At 38.9% G+C, this 22,381-nt stretch overlaps 1 protein-coding gene across 1 annotated transcript in view; it reads left to right on the top strand.

The window, feature by feature from the left end:
• The window catches only part of DGKK (diacylglycerol kinase kappa), a 165,452-nt gene that overhangs the window by 121,683 nt on the left and 21,388 nt on the right, over positions 1-22,381 (top strand). The window contains exons 16-18 of the mRNA XM_075538373.1: positions 13,362-13,466; positions 13,842-13,938; positions 15,541-15,648. Of these exons, the coding sequence (XP_075394488.1) occupies positions 13,362-13,466; positions 13,842-13,938; positions 15,541-15,648 (310 nt within the window). The remainder of the gene's footprint in view (positions 1-13,361; positions 13,467-13,841; positions 13,939-15,540; positions 15,649-22,381) is intronic.

The raw sequence follows: 22,381 nt of genomic DNA, 5'->3' as shown, positions 1-22,381 counted from the left end.
TTGAGCAGACTACCGCTGCCCAATAAAATGATTTGGGCTCTTTTTCGAAGATTAGTTATCAGTATGAAGACCAATTTATTTCTGGGTCTGTGTATCTATTATTGTACCATTGGTCTATTTATATATTATTGTACCATTACCAGGCTCTGTTGAGTACTGTTCCTATATAACAGTTTTAAGGTCAGGAAATAAGATGTCTCCGATCTTGCACTTCTTAAATTACTTGTTTATTCTGTGTTTCTTACTTTTCCATATAAAATTAATAATTATTTTTTACATTTCTTCAAAAATATATATTGGATCTGAATCATAATCATAATCGTGTTGTATTTATATATTACTTTTAGTTTTGACATTTTTACAATGTTAAGCCTAGGTATCTTTTGGTTTCCTGTAGTAATATTCTATAGTTTTTTTGTGCGTGAGATTCTTTTGCTTCTCTGGTAAGGTTTATTCATAAGTATTTCATCTTTTGCGTATCTACTACAAATTGTATTGTTTTCTTGATTTCTTTTTCATGGCTTTTTTTGTTAGTGTATAGGAATCTGACTGATTTTTATGTGTGGATCTTGTATCCTGCCAAATTGCCTAGTCTTTTTATTGTCTCCAACTACTTTGTTGAATCTTTGGGGTTTTCCACATAAAAAATCATATCACCTGCAAATAGTGACCGTTTCACTTCTTCTTTACCCATTTGAATTTCTTTTATTTCTTTTTGCTGTCTCGTGGCTCTGGCTAGGGCTTTTAGTACAGGAGCCCTGGTGGCATAGTGGTTATGCACTGGGCTGCTAATCACAAAATCAGAAGTTTAAAACTACCAGCCACTCTGTGGGAGAGAAATGAGGCTTTCTACTTTTGTGAAGAGTAACACTCTCAGGAACTCACAGAGGCAGTTCTACCTTGTACTATAAGGTCACTATGAGTTAGAATTTACTCAATGACATTGAGTTTAGCTTTGAGAGCTTTTAGCATGATGTTGAAGAAGAGTGGCGAGATGGGGCACCCTTGTTTCATTCCCGTTCTCAATGGGAATTCTTTCACATTTTCCCTGTAAGTGAGATGTAGGCCATTGGTTTTGCATGACCTTTATTGTGTTAAGAAAGTTCTATTTCTATTTTGTTGAGTGTTTTTTTAATCAGTAATGGGTGTTGGATATTGTTAAATGCCTTTGCTATTTCAATTGATATGAACAAATGGTTATTATACTTTGCTCTATTTATATCCTGGATTATGTTGATTTTCTAATGTTGGACCATTCATGCACACCTGGTAAGAATCTCTGATAGTACTTTTTATATATTGTTGGATTCTGTTGGCTAGGATTTTGTTGAGAATTTTTGTGTTTGTGTTCTTGAGGGATGGATATGGGTCTGTACTTTTCAATTTTGGCAATGTCTTTGCTTGGATTGGATACTAAGGTTATGCTCACTTCATAAAATGAGTTCAGGAGTTTTATCTCATTTTCTATTTTCCAGAATAGTTTGTCTATGCTTGGTAGAATCTCCCATCTGGCTCTGGATTTTTTGTTGAAATTTTTTTTTTCATGACTCAGTCCAGTCTATTTCTTCTTTTGTTATGGATCTTTATGAGATTTTCTACACTAGTCTATGTTACTTTAAGAAATTTGTCCATTTCATCTAGATTTTTTAATTTGTTGGAATATAAGCTTTCATAGTAATGTGTTATTATTTCTTAATTTAATTTGGTCCTGTTGTGGTGTCAGCCTTTTCATTTCTTATTCTTGATATTTGCTCCTTCTATTCCTTTAAGTTAGCCAGTAGTTTGTCAAATTTGCTAGTTCTTTTATAAAGTAATTTCTTATTTTATTGATTTTTTTCCTATTCTTTTTCTCTTTTCCAATTCAATTATTTCTGCTCTTTCTAAGTTCTACTATTTATGGAAGTTGAAGGTTTATTTTGTTTCTCCTGTTCTAGTTGCTGAAGATGTTGTGTTAGTATTGGTTTTGATTTTCCTTTTTTCATGTGTGTGTTTATTACAATATATTTTCCTCTGAGTACTGTCTGTTTTTTCCGCATCCCAAAGGTTTGAGTATGTTGTGTTTTCATTCTCATTTGTGTCAAAGAATTTAAATTTTTCATCCTTATTTCATCAATTACCCAGTAATTTTTAAGTTCAGTGGCCATTAACTTGATATTTTCCCTTGACATTTTCTATTGTTGATTTCTAAATTTATATCATTGTGGTCTGATAATAATGGTATTTTAAAAATGTATTAACCTCCCTGGCGACCTAATTATATCAGTAATTTTGTACCCAATGCGGTACATTGCATTGCATAAAATTTGTTGTTTTATATTGTAGGCCTGTAATTCTTAAGAAATTACTAATTTTAATCTGTCTAGTAGACATTCCAGGTATGATAAACTTCTTCTGACAGTTAACATTTACCCCAAACCACACTTGGGATTGCCGCCAGGGAGGTTAAGGTTTGGTTTGTGTCCTTTTATATCGTCTCATCTCGAAAATATTACATGTGCACTGGGAAAGGATGTAGACTGCACTGTTGTTGATCGAGTGCTTTGTACATATTGATGCAGCAGAGTTGGCTGATTATTTTTTTGTTATTATTAAATATTTTTATTGGGGACTCATATCTCTTATCACAATCCATATATTCATCCATTGTGTCAATCACATTTGCACATATGCTGCCATCATCATTTTCAAAGCATTTTCTTTCTACATGAGCCCTTCATATCAGCACCTCATTTTCCCCCTCCATCCCCCACCCGCCTCCCCTCCGGAACACTTGATAAGTTATAGACCATTATTTTCATATCTTACATCATCCCCTGTGGCCCTTCACCCACCTTTCTACTGTTGGTCCCCTGGGAGGGGGTTTTATGTTAATCCTTGCAATTGATTCTCCCTTTATCCCCTTCCTTTCCCCTTATCTTCCTGGTATCTCTAGTCTCATTGTTGGCTTTAAGGGGTTTATCTACCTCAGATTCCCTGTGTTGTGGGCTCTTATCTGTAGCAGTATGCATGTTCTGATCTAATCTGATATTTAAGGTATAATTGAGGTCATGATAGTGGAGGAAAGGAAGCATTAAAGAACTAGAGGAGTTGTTATGAGAGGAAAGTAGTGTGCTTCACATCGGTACTATACTGCACCCTGACTGACCTATCTTCCTTGTGACGCTTCTGTGAGGGGATGCACCACCACCCCCATTCACTCACATTGGGTATGATTTTTTGTTCTGGGTCTTATGTTGAGGGTGTACTTGAGTCAAGGCCCAATGTCCATCTGCAACCTTAATTCTTAACATATAGATATGCCATATATACCTGTGTATAAGCCTAGTTTCTTTTTTGTTTTTTGTTTTTAACATTTTATTAGGGGCTCATACAACCCTTATCACAATCCATACCTATACATACATCAATTGTATAAAGCACATCTGTACATTCTTTGCCCCAATCATTTTCTTTTTTTTTCCTGTTTTCTTTTTTTACATTTTATTAGGGGCTCATACAACTCTTATCACAATCCACACATATACATACATCAATCGTATAAAGCACATCCTTACATTCTTTGCCCTAATCATTTTCAAAGCATTTGCTCTTCACTTAAGCCCTTTGCATCAGGTCCTCTTTTTTTACCCCTCCCTCCCCGCTCCCCCCTCCCTCATGAGCCCTTGATAATTTATAGATTGTTATTTTGTCATATCTTGCCCTATCCGGTGTCTCCCTTCACCCCCTTTTCTGTTGTCCGTCCCCCAGGGAGGAGGTCACATGTAGATCCTTGTAATCGGTTTCCCCTTTCCAACCCACTCACCCTCTACTCTCCCAGTATCACCCCTCACACCACTGGTCCTGAAGGTATCATGCACCCTGAATTCCCTGTGCCTCCAGCTCCTAATTTTTATGTGACGTTGTCTTCATCTTGATATAGGTTGTATATGCTTTTATTGATTATCTCTCCAGATTACTCCCCTTAGTAATCTTTCTAATGTTGGCCTTGTTTTAAATTTTAAAAAATTCTCATTGTCTGGAAATCCCATTATAACATGAGTATATTTGAGGAACAATTTTTACTGAATATAAGGTTCTTAGTTGTATAGCTATAAGAATGGATTTTGAGCTTGCACTTAATCATAGCCCTAATATAAGAAAAAATAGTCCTTATGACACGGCCCTGCTCACTGCCTACCCCCATGAAGAGATCATTGATATGAGTGCTATAGCAGCGTGTGATTTGAAAAGCATATGAGAAATTGTAGTGCCTGGAATCTTAATAGCTTTTCTTTAAACAAGCAGTCATCCAACTGAGGCACTAGCTACATCCAAACAAAAGAAGCACACCAGCCTGTGTGATCTAAAAATTAACTGTAAATTATAAAAACCAAACCCAAAGGAGAAAACAGTATTAGAGCCTAAATTCTGAACACCCACTTTCAGAAGGCTTTTGATGACAATGAAAATCTAAAACTCATTTTTGGGGTCCTCCATGTGGATGAAACCTCGAGTGTATCTCTTCTGACTGTGGATCAGGGATGAGAAAAGTCTTGTTATTGGACAGAGTGTGTGTTAGTCTCAGTAGACAAGAGAAACAAATCCAGGGAGACTCATACATGTATAGGAAAAAGCTTTATATCAAAGAGCAATTGTATATTGAGAAAACATCCCAGCCCAGTCCAGATCAAGTCCATAAGTCCAATATTGGCTCACATGTCCAATACTAGACCATAAGTTCCTCTTTAGACTCATACAGCACATGTAGGAAGATCATAGGCCGTTGAGTAGAAAATCCTGTGGATCCAGTGGTGGTGGACTCATCTCCAGGGCTCTGGCTGCCATCAGCATGGCTTCATGTGTCTTGTCAATAGAGAAGTGAAGCAGAGAGCGAGCGTATCCTGCCTCCAGGGAGGAAAAGGAGAAACTCTGAGAATTCTCATGAGAAGGCCACGCCCACTAGGAGACATCAATCAGAGTGAAACCTGATTGACAGGCTTGACTCCACCTCTTCATTCATAATACCATCACGTTGACAGGAGATTATGTAACTACAACAGAGTGCATTGTAGCAGATTACTGCAGTTGTAATTAAGTCAAAATGTAACACCTTGTCATTTGATCTGCCTCTTGATCAAATGTTTAATTTTTCCAGGTTTTAATACTTTCTACTTCATTTTTATGGAGGTTTTTCTCTTTTTCATTCTGGCATTATTATTGGGCTATTTGTGTTTTGTTTTTACTGTGTGTGTGTTTTACAGTATATAAAACCCAGGAAAGGTAAACCTATACTGACAAAAACTGAATTAATATTTTCAAAGGAACATGGCAGGGGAGGTAGATGGGATATGGAGAGCTAACAACAAGTACAAAGAAGACAGAATATTCTGGAATTTATTATGATGAGGCTACACGACTCATAAATGTGATTGAACTTGTGAAATGTATTCTACACGAATTATATGTTGATGAAACTGTTAGAATAAACTACTTATTTTTTAAAATAATTTTATTGGGGGCTCATACAGCTCTTATCACAATCTATACATACATCCATTGTGTCAAGCACATTTGTATATCTGTTGTCATAATCATTCTCAAAACATTTGCTTTCTCCTTGAGCATTTGATATCAGCTCTTCATTTTTCCCCTTCCTTACCAGTGCCGCCCCCTCCCTCATGAACCTTTGATAATTTATAAATTATTATTTTGTCACGTCTTACACTGCTCAACATCGCCCTTCACCTACTTTTCTGTTGTCCGTCCCCCAGGGAGGGGATTATATATAGATCCTTGTAATTGGTTCCCCCTTTCAACCCCACCTTCCCTCCACCCTACCAGTATTGCCACTCTTACCCCTGGTCCTGAAGGGATCATCTGCCCTGGATTCCCTGTGTTTCCAGTTGCTATCTGTACCAGTGTACATCCTCTGGTCTAGCCAGATTTGTAAGGTAGAATTGGGATCATGATAGTGGGTGGGGAGAAGCATTTAAGAACTAAACTAAAGTTGTATGTTTCATCATTGCTACCCAGTACCCTGACTGGCTCATCTCCTCCCCAAGACCCTTCTGTAAGGGGGTGTCCTGTTGCCTACAGATGGGCTTTGGGTCTCCACTCTGCACTCCCCCTCATTTACAATGATATGGTTTTTTGTTATTTGATGCCTGATTACTGACCCTTTCAACGCCTTGTGATCACGCAGGCTGGTGTGCTTCTTCCATATGGTCTTTGTTGCTTCTGAGCTAGATGGCCACTTGTTTACCCTCAAGCCTTTAAGACTCCAGATGCTATATCTTTTGATAGCCGGGCACCATAAGCTTTCTTCACCACATTTTCTTATGCAAACATTTTTCGTCAGTGATCATATCAGGAAGGTGGCACACTCTGATATGATTTTTTTGTTCTCTGATGCCTGATATCTGGTCCCTTCTACACCTCGTGGTTACACAGGCTGGTGTGCTTCTTCTATGTAGGCTTTGTTGCTTCTCAACTATATTGCTGCTTGTTTACCTTCAAGCCTTTAAGACACCAAACACTGTATCTTTTGATTGCTGGGCACCATCATTTTTCTTCACCACATTTGCTCATGCACATATTTGTCTTCAGCAATCATGTTGGGGAGGTGTACATCATAGAATGCCAATTTAATAGAACTAAGTGTTTTTGCATGCAGTAACTACTTGACTGGGAGTCTAATATCCATCTACTGCCTTAATACTAAACCTATAAATATATGCACATAGATCTATTTCACCACCATCCTATATAAATATATTTACATATGTGCATGCCTGTATTTAGACGTCAATAAATGCCCTTACCTCCTAGTTTTTTCCTCTATTTCCTTTTACTTTCCTTTTGTCTCACTATCATGCTCATCCTTCATTTGGGTTTCAGTAATTTCTCTTGGTTACATTGCCCTTGCTGAATCCCTACCAGGCCTCTCACACTCTCCTTCCCACTAATTTTGGATCACTTGTTGCTCTCTTGTCCCTGGATTGGTCAGCACCACCTCCGTTCTCCCACCTCCCCCTCCCCCATGTCCCCTCGGAACCATCGGTCCCGATTGTTCATCCAGCCTATCTTATCTAGCTAGATCTGCAGAGATAATAATATGCACATAAGAACAAGGCATAGCAAGAAAAAGTGACAAAAGAGAACACAACGATGACAATAACAAAGAAAGCCAATGACAAGAAAAAATTAATTCATTTCAAAAAAGTAGAAAGGAAAAATTTTTAAAGAGAAAAACCTGTAAATAGATCAAGGTCTGTTTTTTTTTTTACCTCAAGGCGTGTCCTCCAGTCGAGGCTGATGGAGTGCCATGCTCTGGCCCCAAAGTCTATCCTTTGCAATCCCTCAGGAGCTCCCTGCTCTGCTCCCTGCTCTGCTCCTCCAGTTACTCTGTGCATGCCCTTAATGTTTTGTCTCGGTGTGGTAGTGCCAGAGTGGGCCAATCCCGACACTGAGTCTCCAGTGTTGTCCCCTGTAGGGCCTTATGTCAGCGAGGGATGTCATGTCTCACAGTGGGATCAGCCATGAAGTCCACTCTATGCATTGGCTGTTCAGAGCAGGGATATCGTCCTCCACGCCTGGTGGGCCAGGGTGTGCTCCACTCTCTCTTCCTCCCCATTCATTTTCCCCTGTGTGCTGTAATCAGACATTTCCTTCTCCCTGAGCTGCAGCTTAGGTGCCATTCTCTAAAGTAAATTCTTCTGAGGGGAGAGGCAATTGTCAACATAGCTGGGATTGGGGCCGAGCCCTCAGGCCACTGGCTCCCCTCTCCATGCTGGTACTCTGCATTCTCATCCCGGAACACCAGATTTAAGTCTGGTCCCTCTTTCTCTGTGGAGACACAAACAATATCATCCCCTTGGGTGGGTCAGTGCCCTATTCCCTCACCACACATCTCTGTTGTTTCATCCTTTGGGATACAGTGAAGACTGTACTCAGAATAAATTTATAGCATACATAAAAAAGAATGAATATCAACACCTTAACTCAATATCTCTCTCCAGCAAATATAAAAACATCACACATGCGCGCGCACGCACACACACACACACACACACACACACACACACACACACACTGGTACAAAGCCTATAGCACCAGAAGAAAGGAAATAATAAAGATTAGAGCAGAGAAATGAAACCAAAAAATAATAGAATCACCAAGACTGAAAATAGAGTCATTGAAACTGACAGACCACTGGAAAATTTAAATTAGAAAAAAAGAGAAAATGAAAATAGCATCAATAAAAATGATATAGGTGAGGTCTCAATAGAACTAACAGAAAGAAAAAGATACTAGTAAAAGCTATGAAAAACTCTACTCCAAATTTTAGAAACCATAAAAGAAATGAACAAAATTCTAGATACACACTACCTACCCAAAGTAACTGCATATGAGGTCCAAATTATGAACAAACCTGTCACAAAATAACAAAATAGACAAGTCATTTGAAGATTAAAAGCTCTCAACCCAAAGAAGAATCTTCTCCCAGGCAGCTTCACTGGCATATTTGACCAATATTCAGAGAAGAGCTGATACCGAGTCCACTCAAACTGTTCCAGAACAAAGAAAAGGCTCTTGAGCGCATTCTATAAAGCACATAGAATGCTGAGACCAAAGCTAGGAAAAGATGCTGCTAAAAAAAATAAAATGATATCCCTCATGTAAAGAACAGAATTCTTAACAAAATTCTAACCAATAGACTCCCGCAATAATATCTAAAAAGTAATAAATCATGACCAAGTAGGATTCAGAACAGGTAAGCAAAGGTAGTTAAACATTATGGAAAAAAATTACTGTAATCCACTACAGAACAAAAACAAAAGAAAATAAATGGATGATCATATCAACTGATGTAAAATGTGCATTTGACAAAATCCAACATATATTCCTGATCCCCCGCCCACACACACACACAAAGAAAAACACAGAAAATAGGAATTCAAGGTGTGTTAGGCGGGAAGACTGGAGAAACAAGTCCAGTAATATATGTGTAAGAGAGCTTTATATCAAGAAGTAATTAGATATCAAGAAGCCATCCCAGCCCAGTCCAGATCAAGTCCAATACTAGTCCAAAAGTCTGTTACTAGCTCTTAAGTCCCTCTTCAGACTCACACAGCCACATGCAATGATGCAGAATGCAGGAAGATCATAGGCCACTAGGTACAAAGTCTTGTGCATCAAATGGTGGTGATTCTGGTAGATCTTAGACTGGTTTGCCCGCAGGAAGATGAAAGAGGAGAGAGGGGCTAGCCTCCACAGAGCCATTTATCTCGGTCACACCTCCAAATGAGGCCATCAAGCAGTGAACTGATTGACAAGCTAAACTCCACCCATATCTTCTTACAGGTGCCATGTTGGCAAAAAAAAAACAAAACTATCAAACAAGGGAAATTCCAAAACATAATTAATGGTTGTATATAAGACCAATGGCCAACATTATCAACAGAGACTAAGAATATTCCCATTGTAAATTGAAACTATACAAAGATACTCTTTATCATCATTCCTGTTCAGTATTGCATTGGAAGTACTTACGAGCACAATAGGAGGAAACAAAAGATCACACATCAACCAAGAATGACTGAAAGTATTTCTATTTGTAGATGATATGATCGTACACATAGAAAGCCCAGGTTCAACAATGAGACTTATGTAAATCAGATTCCTTTACACAAAGAGAACTCTAGAAAACACGTCAGGAAAATACATTTTACAGTATTCACCCAAGAGATGCAGTACTTAGGAGTAAACTTAACTAGAGCTACAAGTGCTACACAAAGAAAACATTAAAATTACAAGAAATTAAAAAAACTAAACAAATGGAAGACTACCATGTTTGTAATAGGATGACTTTAAATTGTGAAAATGTCACTATGACCCTTAACAATATGCAAATATAATGCATTCCCAATCTGTATTCCATCATCATTCTTTAAAGAGATAGGAAAAACTAGCCACCATCTTTATATGGAAAAGATAAAACCTCATTTTAAGCAAAAAATACCAGAATGATGTTTACTTGTATTTGATTGACTATGCCAAGACATTCACCTGTATGGATCATAACAAAAAATGGATAACCTTGAGAAGAATGGGAATTCCAGAACATTCATTGTGCTCATTTGGAACGTTTCCATGGATCAAGAGGCAGCTATGCAAATATAACAAGGAAATGAATACTGCTTGGCTTAAGTTCAGGAAAGGTGTGTGACAGGGTCGTATCCTTTCACCATACTTATTCAATATGTATACTGAGAAAATCGTCAGATAAGCTGCCTTATATACAGAAGAATTTAGCATCAGGATTGGAGGAAGGCTTATTAACAGCTTACAATCTGTAGATGACGCAACCTTGCTCTCTGAAAGTAAGGAGGACTTGAAGCACTTGCTGATGAAGATCAAGGGTTACAGCTTTCATCGTGGATTACAGCTCAATGGGAAAAAGACAAAAATCCTCGAAACTGAATCAACAGCATCTTCTGATAAATGGAGAAAATGATAAAGTTGTCAAGGATTTGTCTTACTTGAATCCACAGCCAATGCCGATGGAGGCATTGGTCAAGATATCAAAAATCAAGTTGCATTAGATAAATCTGCATCTCAAGGCTTCTTTAGAGCATTGAAAAGCAAGGATATTACTTTGAGAACTAAGGTGTGCCTGACCCAAGCCATGGTATGTTCAATTGCTCCATAGCATGTGAAAGTTGAACACTGAATGAGGAAAACTGAAGAAGAATTAATGCAGTTGAATTTTGGTGCTGGAGAAGAGAATTGAAAGGAGAGACCAATCTGTCTTGGAAGAAGTATGGCCAGAGTGCTCCCTAGAGACAATTATGGTGAGACTTCATATTACGTACCTTGGACATGTTGTCAACAAGTGCCTGGAAAAGGATATCGTGTTTGGTAAAGCAGAGGCCAGTGAAGAAAAAGAAGGCTCTCAAGGAGATGGATTGACCCCATGGCCGCAACAATGGGCTCAAGCATAGGAACGATTGTGAGAATGACACGGAACTGGACAATATTTTATTCTGTTGTGCATAGGTCGCTATGGGTAGGAATGACTCGAGAGCACTTAACAACAGCAGCAAGAAAACTCAAAGCATACAAAATATGGAAACCTCAAGACTATGACCCTTAGTCACTTTCTAGCCCGGAACTGAACTCACTTCTATATGTAAACTTGTAGTCAAATCAACAGGCAGGCCGTGGTGAAGTTAATCTGGTTCTTTTAACCGTATTCTTTGTAACTCCAACGCAGTGAATAGTGGAAGCATGTATAAGGGCTTAGAGGACTCTACCTTGGGAACTGGTCAGTTTTGCGATTCCATTGACTATATAAGTCAGTCATCTCAGAAATAGGGAGAGAGAAAATCCTGTGACTATTAATAAAGACCCATCAAAGGCACAATTCATTAGAATGCAAGATTCCTGTCTGAATGCTGGAGGCAGTAGAGGTACCAGCACAGGACAGAGCAGAAGATGCACACTGACACCTAGAGGCAGAGCAGAGGAGCAGCACCAAGACCATGGGGCAGAGTGGCAGTTTCCTGGCGCAGGGAACAAGGCAGAAGCCAAGAGATTATGTGACTGAGAAATCAAGGACCAGAGACAGATATGGTGGAGAAGAGGTTTGATGTAAAAAACAAACAAACTGTATCTCTAACATTTTGTGATCTGTCATTTTCCCTAATAAACTTCGTAAGCATGAGTATTGTCTGTATGACCATTTCAATGAACTACCAAATCCAGCAAAGAAATAAAATGTCATGGGATGAATGGTTGGTATCAGAATAAGGTAAAGAAAGATGGACGATGGAGGCATGTCTCACTTCTGCGTCTTGGCAATTGGCTTGGGCTTGTGTGGCATGGGGTTCACATTTTCCTTTGTGTAGATAGAGGACGTGGCCCCATGCCATTTCCTCACAATAACGCCAAGAAGATAAACACCCCTTAAAGCAATCAACCATAAGAAACAGAATTCACCTATGAGGGCTGCTCAGAAGGCAGGAAGTGAGAGTAAGGATATATTAATGGAAATAGGAAACATGGGAAAGAAGTTGTACAGTACTGTTATGTTGTAGGAATTCCAACCAATGTTAAAAAGATAATTGTATGTGAATAGTTGATTTAAAACTAATTTACTCATTCGAAAACAAAAAAACAACAAAATATGAAACACCAGCTCACTGCCATCAAGGTGATTCTCTATAGGACAGAGTAGCGCTCTTCTGTTGAGTTTCCAAGGCTATAAATAGTTACAGTAACATAGTTGCTAGTGGCTTGCAGTTAACAATTTAATTCATAACCCACTACCCCAGTAGGGCTCCTTTGGGCTCTGTAGACTATGACCAAAATCACAATAAAAGCAACAACAAAAACAGTTAAAAAACCAGATTGAACAAGCAAACAAATGAACAGAAAAGAGGGAAGAAAGATGCCATGGCACATAAGTTTTCAAGGAAACTGCACAGACTACAAAGCGCTTCTCCCAGTACAAAGCAAAGAGAGAGACCCTTTCTCTAGAGCTAGCACCTTGAATTTGAACTTTGAGCTTCCTAAACTGTGAGAAAAACAATACATTTCTGTTTGTGGAAGCCAGCCATCCACTTGGGGTATTTCTGTTAGAGGTAACTATGTAGGTAACGAAGACAGCACCTTTAGAGATAACTGCAGCCAAGTGTCTAGAAAAGAAGAGAAATATCCTTTCTTCACTATGAAATAATTCAAGCTTGCCTCTATTTCTGTAGTTAGTTGCCAAGTAGTAGTGGGAATCATATTGATCTGATGTAGCCATAGCCCTGTGATGAATGATCCTCAGCCTGCTGCAGTTAACTGTTTTGTCCAATGTACATGTACAACTTGTGGCCATAGGGCTGAGAAACCCCCCTCCTTCAGCCCCACCCCCAGTATGGGTATTGATATGGCCTTGTAAAAGAAAGGGCGTTTCTCAAATATTCCGAACATGGGTTAGACAATTGAGTGAAAGGGTTTTAGGGTTGTGGAGGCTCAAGTCAGGACAAAAATCTTGTGAGTAATGGACTAACAAAGAAGTGATAATGGAGGCAGAAAGGCAGGTTTCCCCCCTGTCCTCTAGAGTTTCTACTCACAAGTATGCAGCCAACAGAGCAGACATTTCCATCTGGGATGTGAACAGACACAAGGGCAACAATGTTAACGAAGCTGAGACTCAAAACAGCATCATAGAAGAGAAATGCCATTAAAATAGGGGCTTCTTTTGTCTACCCCCACACTGTTTGGTTGACATTAGGTAAACACAACAGATGCTCAATAAATGTGACCAATCTTCTCTCGAGCTCTTTCTTTCCTTTCTCCCTCTTTTTATCCCTTCCCCTTTTTCTCTATAGTTCTATATGAGGAGAACAGACAAACAATATCAGTTAAAAACTTTACTTCAACTTTCTTCTTGGAAGATGACTCAGAAGATACTAATAGAACAAGCCCAAGACACCGTAAGGATATTTCCCTTTCTATTCTATTATGCAATATCTTCTAGTTCCCAGAAGGAAAATGTTTTCATGAATTTCTGTTTAGCTGTAATATTGTACTCCAGTAAATAGCCCTCTCATGAAGAAATGGCTCTGTTAGCCATTTGAAAATGCAAAGTTTTTCGTTTTTAAGTGGTTTTCACTGCCAGCAAGCTAACACCCTGGCCTCATTATTCTTTGGAATAAGAATGCAACTTATGTCTATTGTGTTGCCTGAATGTTACTGCAAGAAAATCATGGCATTTGACCCTGCACCACCGGAAAAGTTGGGTGAAATAAAAGCGAAGAAGCGAGATTATTCGTTGACATCTGACACCAGTGTGCTCTGTCTTTGCCCAGGTTCTCGGCACAGCATTTTGTCTTCTATATCATCGCTCAAAAGTGAAGACCTAGAGAACCTCAACTTGATGCACTTACATTTTATGCCTGAAACAATGTAAGTTTTCATCAATGTCAATGGCTTATTCTATTCTTTGATTCAGAACACAGTCTCGTAACTGAAGTCAAACACTGAATCCATCATTTATTGTTTGTGTGACCTTAAGCTAATCATTCTCAGGTTATTTCTGCACATGTGGAATGGGAACAATTTCATGATATGTATTCTTAGGTTTATTCTTAGTTATTGAGATACTATATACATAGTAGTAAAGCAATGCTTGGTACTCATTATTAAGTGCTATATATGTTAACACATTATTATTATTATTATTATAAACAGTAGTTGATATTTATGAGGATTTGGTTTTCTATTGTGCTGCTCTTAACAATAACTGTTTAGAGATGCTTTAAAAATTAGTATTAGTGGAGTAGGAAACATCTAAGAAAACCTATCTCATCAGTCCTACCTCTTTAGAATGTTACTAGTCAAGCCCCACCACACTCAATTATTTTGAGTTACATTAAGAAGAAATTTTAGCCACCAGAGAAACCCTGATTTTTGGTAAATGGGGAGAATCACATGTTAGAGAATTGTGTTCATTTTAGTAATGAAAGAAAAACTATCTATGATTAATAACTGAACTGTACCCACTTTTAGTTTCTCAAAGAACACAACTAGAGATTACTTAAAATGTGTGTAACTTTCCAACCATGCCCGACTTCTTCTTACTATTAGTTTGTTCTCATAGCAAAAGCCTTGCTGTGTTCTTGCTGCAAGGCCTCCCACCATGGCTGCTTTCAAGCTATTGATGTGGTGTCACTGAGTGATGAGTTGGCAAGAGACATGCATACCATTTGCATACACTGACTCCAGAGCCATGTCTGACAATGGGAAGCAAATACACAGTCAATCATGCATCAGATTGACTCAGGAAATTTAAAAAAAAACTACCTGACTTTTCATTGGGGTAGATGTGGCTTCTCTTGGGTATGCCTTGCAGGAAATGAGCCTTGCCAGCTGAAGCAGGGAACTGGCTAAGGCAGCTGCACCCTGGTGCAACTATCACAGGGCAAGAGACCCGAGAACTGGAAAGGCTAGGCTCACCGAGCCATTTATCTCTCCGCCCTTCAGTTAACCCCACATGTGTTGATTGGCCAGACTGGCACAATAAACTTTAACTATCTCAGTTGTCTACCCTTTTTAAAATCAATCTTAAAAAAACAGTGTGGCTATTTTTGCCCTTTAAGGTGAAAGTGCTGTAAAACAGTCAACATCTCTGAGGGCAGTGCAGATTTAACTCTCATCGGATATGCAAAAGTTTTTATGAGAAGGAGCCAGTGACTCTACTTCTCATTTTTTTGCTATAAGTGAAGATAGTAATAGTCCTGAAGGCTTCCAAGGATGACTAAGATGACTAAGAACATGAACATTGCTTCTTTAATATAAGAGCAATCTCATGCACTCCTCCCAACTGGCTGGGCACTCTCACTATAAAGTCCACACACTAGGACACCTACATGTGCCTCTCAAGAACTTTTTTTTGCTAATATGGGGGAAGTGAAGACATTCCCCTAGTGGCTTTTGATAAAGCAGTTGATGCTTGCAACCCAATGATAATAGAACTCCCTTGCAGCAATAATATTTGTCTAATTTCAGATGTTTCAAAGAAAGATGTGTCATGAACAACTATTTTGGAATTGGACTGGATGCTAAAATTTCTCTGGATTTCAACACCAGAAGAGATGAACACCCAGGACAATACAAGTAAGAAAAAAAATACACCCTTCCCTTCATGCAAACATCCAATCACAATATGCACTTGTATTCTTCCATCCTCATCACTGACAAGCGACTACAAGAAAGGTTCTTTGAAAGTAAAATACCTCTGTCTCAAGGATTGTCCATTGGCATAGTTTTTCCCAATTATTGGGCAAGTCTGTGATGATTCTGTGCCGGACTCCCGAATTTGGAGTTGCCTTCATACTCTTGATCTCGAGTTGCTGTTTTCCACAGTTAATTTTGTTAATGAGAGCAGAATATGTTGACGTGATTCAACAAATTACTTTTTTCTGCCTGTGATTGATAGCCAAGAGTGGCTTCAGCTCTGTTTATGCTTGGCAAGGTGTTTTTGTTGTTAATTTTAGCTTAGCAAGTCTTCAAAGTGTCAAGTTTATTCCTTTGGACCCATTAACGTTACCCCATCTGGTCTTGAACTACATGACACCTTCTGTTAGTGGATATAGTTATACTGTTATGGGTTGAAATGTGTCCTCCTCCCACCCACCCCCACCAAAATGTCATAAAGCAGTCAACGGACTCCCACCTCTCCCACCCCTCACGTCTTCAACCACAAACCTATGTGCTATTAATCCTAATGTCTTTGCTCTTTGGTTATAATCCCATTTGGGAATGGCTTGTCATTCTTATGTTAATGAGGCAGGACTAGTGTAGGATGTGTACTGACTCAATCTCTGGTTTTGTTGTTGTTAACAATTTCTGTTAAGATAGAAGAAAGATTAAACAAGCAATGAAACAAGCAGATATGGGATAAGATAGATGCCACGCCATGCAGATATCTCCAAGGACCCATACTACAAGCTGGAGAGATGAGCACTGGAGAGATGAGCACAAGCTGGAGAGATGAGCTGAGAAAGAAAGCCTGCCTCTAGAGAGGCTAGGTTCCCAAACATTGGCTCCTCCTCCTAGAGATTCATTAGGTTTCTAATAGAGCCCAGCGACCTGTGGTTTCACCAGTTCCAACTATCAGCCAAATTTGGGGACCTAAACTCTAGCTGATTTCATATTTCTAGATTGTTAAAGTCACCAACCTATAGTATATCTCTTTTAGCAGTACTAGGTAACTAAAACACATACCCTAAGGCAGTCTCAGAGTTCGTGTGGTAACTTTAAGCTACAAATAAAAACGTATCAAGGGTTTATGAAAGAAAAAGGGGGTGTCCTGAGGACATACCCTTCACCACAACCATAAGGAAAAAGTTTGTGAAGTGGGCCCAATCAGCCCCATTGTAGGCAAATGGGCTTAGGGAAGTGCCCACTGTTAATCCTGGTACTCATAAAATAGCAATTACAGGAGTCTTCAGAGATGCTGACACCTGCCTGCATCTTCAGAGATGCTGACACCATCACAAACCCTTGATAAGGGTGGGCGGAGGAGGGAGGGGCAAAGAAATGGGGAGCTGATATCAGGGGCTCAAGTGGGAAGAGAATGCTTTGAAAATGATGATGGCATATGTGCAAAAGTGCTTGACACACTGGATGAATGTATGGATTGTGATGAGAGATGTAAGAGCCCTCAAGTAAAAAAAAAAGACTGTGGCTCAGGAAGCTGAAAGTAGTTTGCACCTGGTTGTTGACATAAAAACTTTGCTGAACCTCAGTTTTCTAAATAAAATCCATTAGGATTTAAAAAAAACAAACAAAAATAATAAAATAAATAAAATTTGAAAATTAATAAAACCAAACAAACAAACACCAACCTTCCATGTCCTCACTCTCTTGTCTTTCCACTCCTTGCCTGTCACCTGAAAGCAGAACTTCTTTCCCACACAGAGTAGGACTAAACTGAGAAGCAGCCAGTCTGTGAATCAAGAGAAATTATTTAGATTTTTAAGTTCAAACCTGATGAAAAGTTTTCGCTTTTGAAGTTGAATTGTTTTCAGCTGGTTAAGCCTAAGCCAAAACCAAACCAAATCCATTGCTATTCCGTCAATACTGACTCATAGTGACCCCCTTTGAGTTTTTAAGACTGTAACTAGTTACAGAAGTAGAAAGCCCAGTCTTTCTTCCGTGGCTTCAAACTGCTGGCCATGCAGATTGCAGCCCAACATATAACCACTATGCCACCAGGCCCCTGGTGAGACCTAAGGCATGCGAATTTGTTTGTTTTACTACAGGCATTCTGCAGTTGGAAATCACTTTTACAAAATAACTTTATTGAGGCTTATCTTCCTTATCATAGAATTCACTCTTTTCAACCATGCAATTCATTTTTTTAGCAAATCTACAGGATTTTGCAACCATCACCATAAATTAGTTTCAGAACACTTTAATCAACCATGTAAGACCTTTCATCATGTTTAAAGCTAGCCACCATTCCCTACCTTCTCTTCTTCCCAGGCCTGACAACCACCAATCTACTTTTTACCTATGTGGATTTTCCCACTCTCTATATTTCATATAGAGAGAGGTGTACAATATGTGGTCTCTTTTATCATATTTCTTTCACATAGCATAATATTAAGGTTCATTCATGTTGTGGCATGCATCTGTAGTTCAGTCATTTTTATTGCTGAATACTATCCTATTGTACTGTATCACATTTGTTTTTCTATTATTAACTGGTAGATAGTTAGGTTGTTTCCACTTTGGGCCTATTATGAATAATGATTTTACAACTTTGGTTGTAAAATGATTTTTCCACTTTGGGGCTATTATGAATAATGATTCATTGTACAACTTTTTAAAAATTAATCTATTTTTACAAATAATTTTATTGAGAGATTTTACAGCTCTTATAACAATTCATACATCAATCGTACCAAGCACAATTGTACATACGTTGTCTCCATTCTTAATGTAACTCAGAAACCACAAGTGGCAGAAACGGATTTGTAGCATAACATTGTACAGCTTTTGATTAGGATATATGCTTTAATTTCTCTTGGGTATGTAATAAAGAATGGAATTGCTGTTTTATATAGTAAGTCTACAGCCACACAGTTTTCAAAGTAAAAAACAACCAAATTGCTTCTAAAGTGGCTGCACCATTTTACATTCCCACAGGCAATAGATGAGCTTTCCCATTTGTGGATATCAGGCTACCACTTGATTGACAGGTTGGGCTAAACCCCTACCTCCACACAGGTACCATCAAGCTGACATAAAATCTAACTGCCTCGGGTTCAGTTGAGTCTGTTGTGACTCCTAGCTGTCCTATGTACAACAGAATGAAGTAATGCTCCTTCTTGTGCCAGGCTCACAATGTCCCGGACATTTGAACCCATTGTTACAGCCCCTGTCAAGCCATTGAGGACCTTCCTCTTTTTCACTGCCGCTCAAGCATGATATCCTTCTCTAGGGACTGATCGCTCCTGACAACATGTCCGAAATAGGTGAGATAAAGTCTCACCATCCTTGCCTCTAAGGAGCTTCTGGCTGTACTTCTTCCGAGACAGATTTGTTTACCCTTTTGGCAATCCATGGTATTTTCAATACTCTTCTCCAGCGCCATAATTGAAATGTATTGATTCTTCTTCCGCCTTCCTTATTCAATGTGCAACGTTCCCATGCATATGAGCCAATTGTAACAATTGCCTAAAGTCAGGTGCACCTTAGTTCTCAAAGTAACATCCTGGCTTCTCAACAATACTTTAAAGAGGTCTTGTGCAGCAGATTTACCAAATGCAATGTATAATTTGTTCTCTTGACTGCTGCTTCCATGAACATTGATTTTAAAAGTAGCAGAAAATAGTAAGATCTAGGCTGAATTGTACATGGTTCAAAAAGTGATGAGACACAAATGAAAAGGTGCTAAATTTTAACCTAACTAAGTCTGCATCAGTCCACTTCCCACGCACTCTGCCTCACAGCGAGGCTCGTGGCGTCCTTCCTGTATGGCCAGTGGGAAGTCACTGGCGGCTTAATCCTTGGGAGGATCCTCAAAATGTATTTTGCACTTCACTGTCATCCATAGACTTCTGCAAAATGGGTATATAGCATTTAAACTCTAATGCTGTTCTATCGGGCGGCCTTGGGTTTTATTATTTAAAATCCTTGCATCACAGAGGCTGGTGTACTTCTTTCGTGTAGACTTAGCTGACACCTCAATTCGATGGTCTTGTTTTAAGACAAGCCTTTAAGGCCCCAAATACTATTCTTTCTGATAGTCAGGCACCATCTGATTTTTTTTAACCACACTTTGCTATAGCACCTGTAACCTCAGTGATCTCTTCATGAGATCAAGTATCAAGTGGTACCACATCATAAGAACTAAATTTTCTTAGATTAGGGCTTGGATTGATGTGATCTCAAAATCTTCTCATGTATCTATGGTTCACATATGTCCTTAGTCATTAAACACATCATTATCCTTTTAGTTGAAAACATTATAAATTATCCCTATGGGGCATATGGTAATTCTCTTGATAGTATCCTTAATTTAGTCAATAATATTGAATTTCAAATACTTATTAGGAAAGGAAACTATACATGTATAACACAGAGTTTTAGACCAAAATACATAGGTTGTTTACCTGTACAGATATAAAATCCAAGTGACTGGACATTATTTCCACAAATAATGAAGGTTGGACATTGAGCAAAACTTTCAGTAACATTCATTTGAAAGGCAGAACCATGTCTGCTAAACTAAGACATGCCATAAAAAAGCAAAGAACATGAAATTAGCAAATATATTATATTCCCGAGCTGCATTCATGAAGTACTGTCAAAGCAGGAGATCTGAAGCAAAGTTCAATGACTTCCAAATATATGGTTTTAGATAATAGTCATCTGCTTATTCTCACACTGGGTTGTTTCAGTATTAAGTCTGAGGGAGTATTCCAGTTCCTTTAATCTGCTACAGGTCATTTAAAATGATTTTATTGGGGGTTCCTGTAATTCTTATCATAATCCATACATCCATCCATTGTGTAAAACACATTTGTACATTTGTTGCCATAATCATTCTCAAAACATTTGCTTTTTACTTGAGCCCTTGGTATCAGCTCCTCGTTTTCCCCTCCCTCCCCACTCCCCTCTCCCTCATGAACCCATGATAATTTAAAATTATTATTGTTTTGTCATATCTTATACTGTCTGACATCTCCCTTCACCCACTTTTCTGTTGTCTATCCCCTAGGGAGGAGGTTATATGTAGATCTTTGTAATCGGTTCCCCCTTTTCACCCCACACTCCCAGTATCACTACTCTCAGCACTGGTCCTGAAGGGGTTCATCTGTCCTGGATTCCCTGTGTTTCAAGTTTCCCTGTGTACCAGTGTACATCCTCTGGTCTAGACAGATTTGTAAGGTAGATTTGGGATCATGATAGTGGGGTAGGAAACATTTAGGAACTAGAGGAAAGTTGTATGTTTCATCATTCCTACACTGTATCCTGGCTGGCTCATCTCCTCCCTGTGACCCTTCTGTAAGGGGATGTGCAGTTGCCTACAGATGGGTCTTGGGTCCCCAATTTGCACTCCCCCTCATTCACAATAATTTGATTTTTTTTGTACTGTGATGCCTGATACCTGATCCGTTTGACACCTCGTGATCACACAGGCTGGTGTGCTTCTTCCATGTGGGCTTTGTTGCTTCTGAGCTAGAGGGCCTCTTGTTTACCTTCAAGCCTTTAAGACCCCAGATGCTATATTTTTTGATAGCCAGGCACCCTCAGCTACAGGTAATTTTAAGGTAAGGTCCACTTCACTTAATGAGGTTTCCAAATGGGAGCCTTCTTTTGTAGCCTATGAATGATGTTGTGAACCTCTAACGGATAGAGTCAAACATCCTGGTTGTCTACAGTATGCAGCCTGGATTATTATAATATGGATAGAAGATAGGCCCAATGAACTCAATTAGGAATATAATTCCCAGCATATTCTCTCCCCTTAGGGAGACTTTAGCTATATAAGTAATGTAGATTTTTTTTAATGAAAGATTGCCCCACCTTGTTCACCCACCAACAGAAGTGGAATCACCTTCTTGAAGACAGTCATACCACCACCACCACCACCCAACCTTACCCCATTCCACTCCCTGCCTCTCGTCACTGGGCACATATGCAGACATGTCTATTGATTTGGGGTGACCAAATCATAAAATATGACAGGAACTGTTTGGCTTCTCTCTCCTTCCAGATGAAGTCAGGCTTTCTCTGTCAAAGTGGTATTAAGATGTACAAATAAAGAAATGATATATGGATCGTGAGCTAATGCACACCACCTCATTGCTTGGGAGAATAGATTAGGAGAGTGCATGACTGAGGAGAAATGCCTGACTTTGTCTTGTGGTTATCTTTATAGTAGTGGTCTGATACAGTATTTGCCCTTTTGTGATTGGCTAACATTACTTAGCATAAGGGTTCCTAGGTCCTTCCATGTCATGATGTGTTTCATGATTTCAACACTGATTTTTAGGGATGCATAATATTCCATTGTGAATATGCAGCAAATTTTCTTTAACCATTCTTTTACTGATGGGCATTTGGGCTGTTTCCAGCTTCTTGCCATTATGAACTATGCTGCAATGATCATGAAAGAGCATATGTCTCTTTATGTTGTGTCGCTTCTTTGGGGTATATACTCAGCAGAGTTATTGCTGGGTTGTGTGATATTTCTATTCTAAGTTGTTTTAGGTAGCATTATATAGTTTTCCATAATTTTTATGTTTACAAGCCCACCAGCAATATATAAGAGTTCCAGTCTCTCCACATGCTTTCCAGCATTTGTTTTCTGTTTTTAAATTGGGTTATAAGT

This window comes from Tenrec ecaudatus, chromosome X (genome assembly GCF_050624435.1).
Source record: "Tenrec ecaudatus isolate mTenEca1 chromosome X, mTenEca1.hap1, whole genome shotgun sequence".
Classification (NCBI taxonomy): Eukaryota; Metazoa; Chordata; class Mammalia; order Afrosoricida; family Tenrecidae; genus Tenrec; species Tenrec ecaudatus.
Note: the sequence above shows the minus strand (reverse complement) of the source record. Positions and strands in the feature narration are given on the sequence as shown.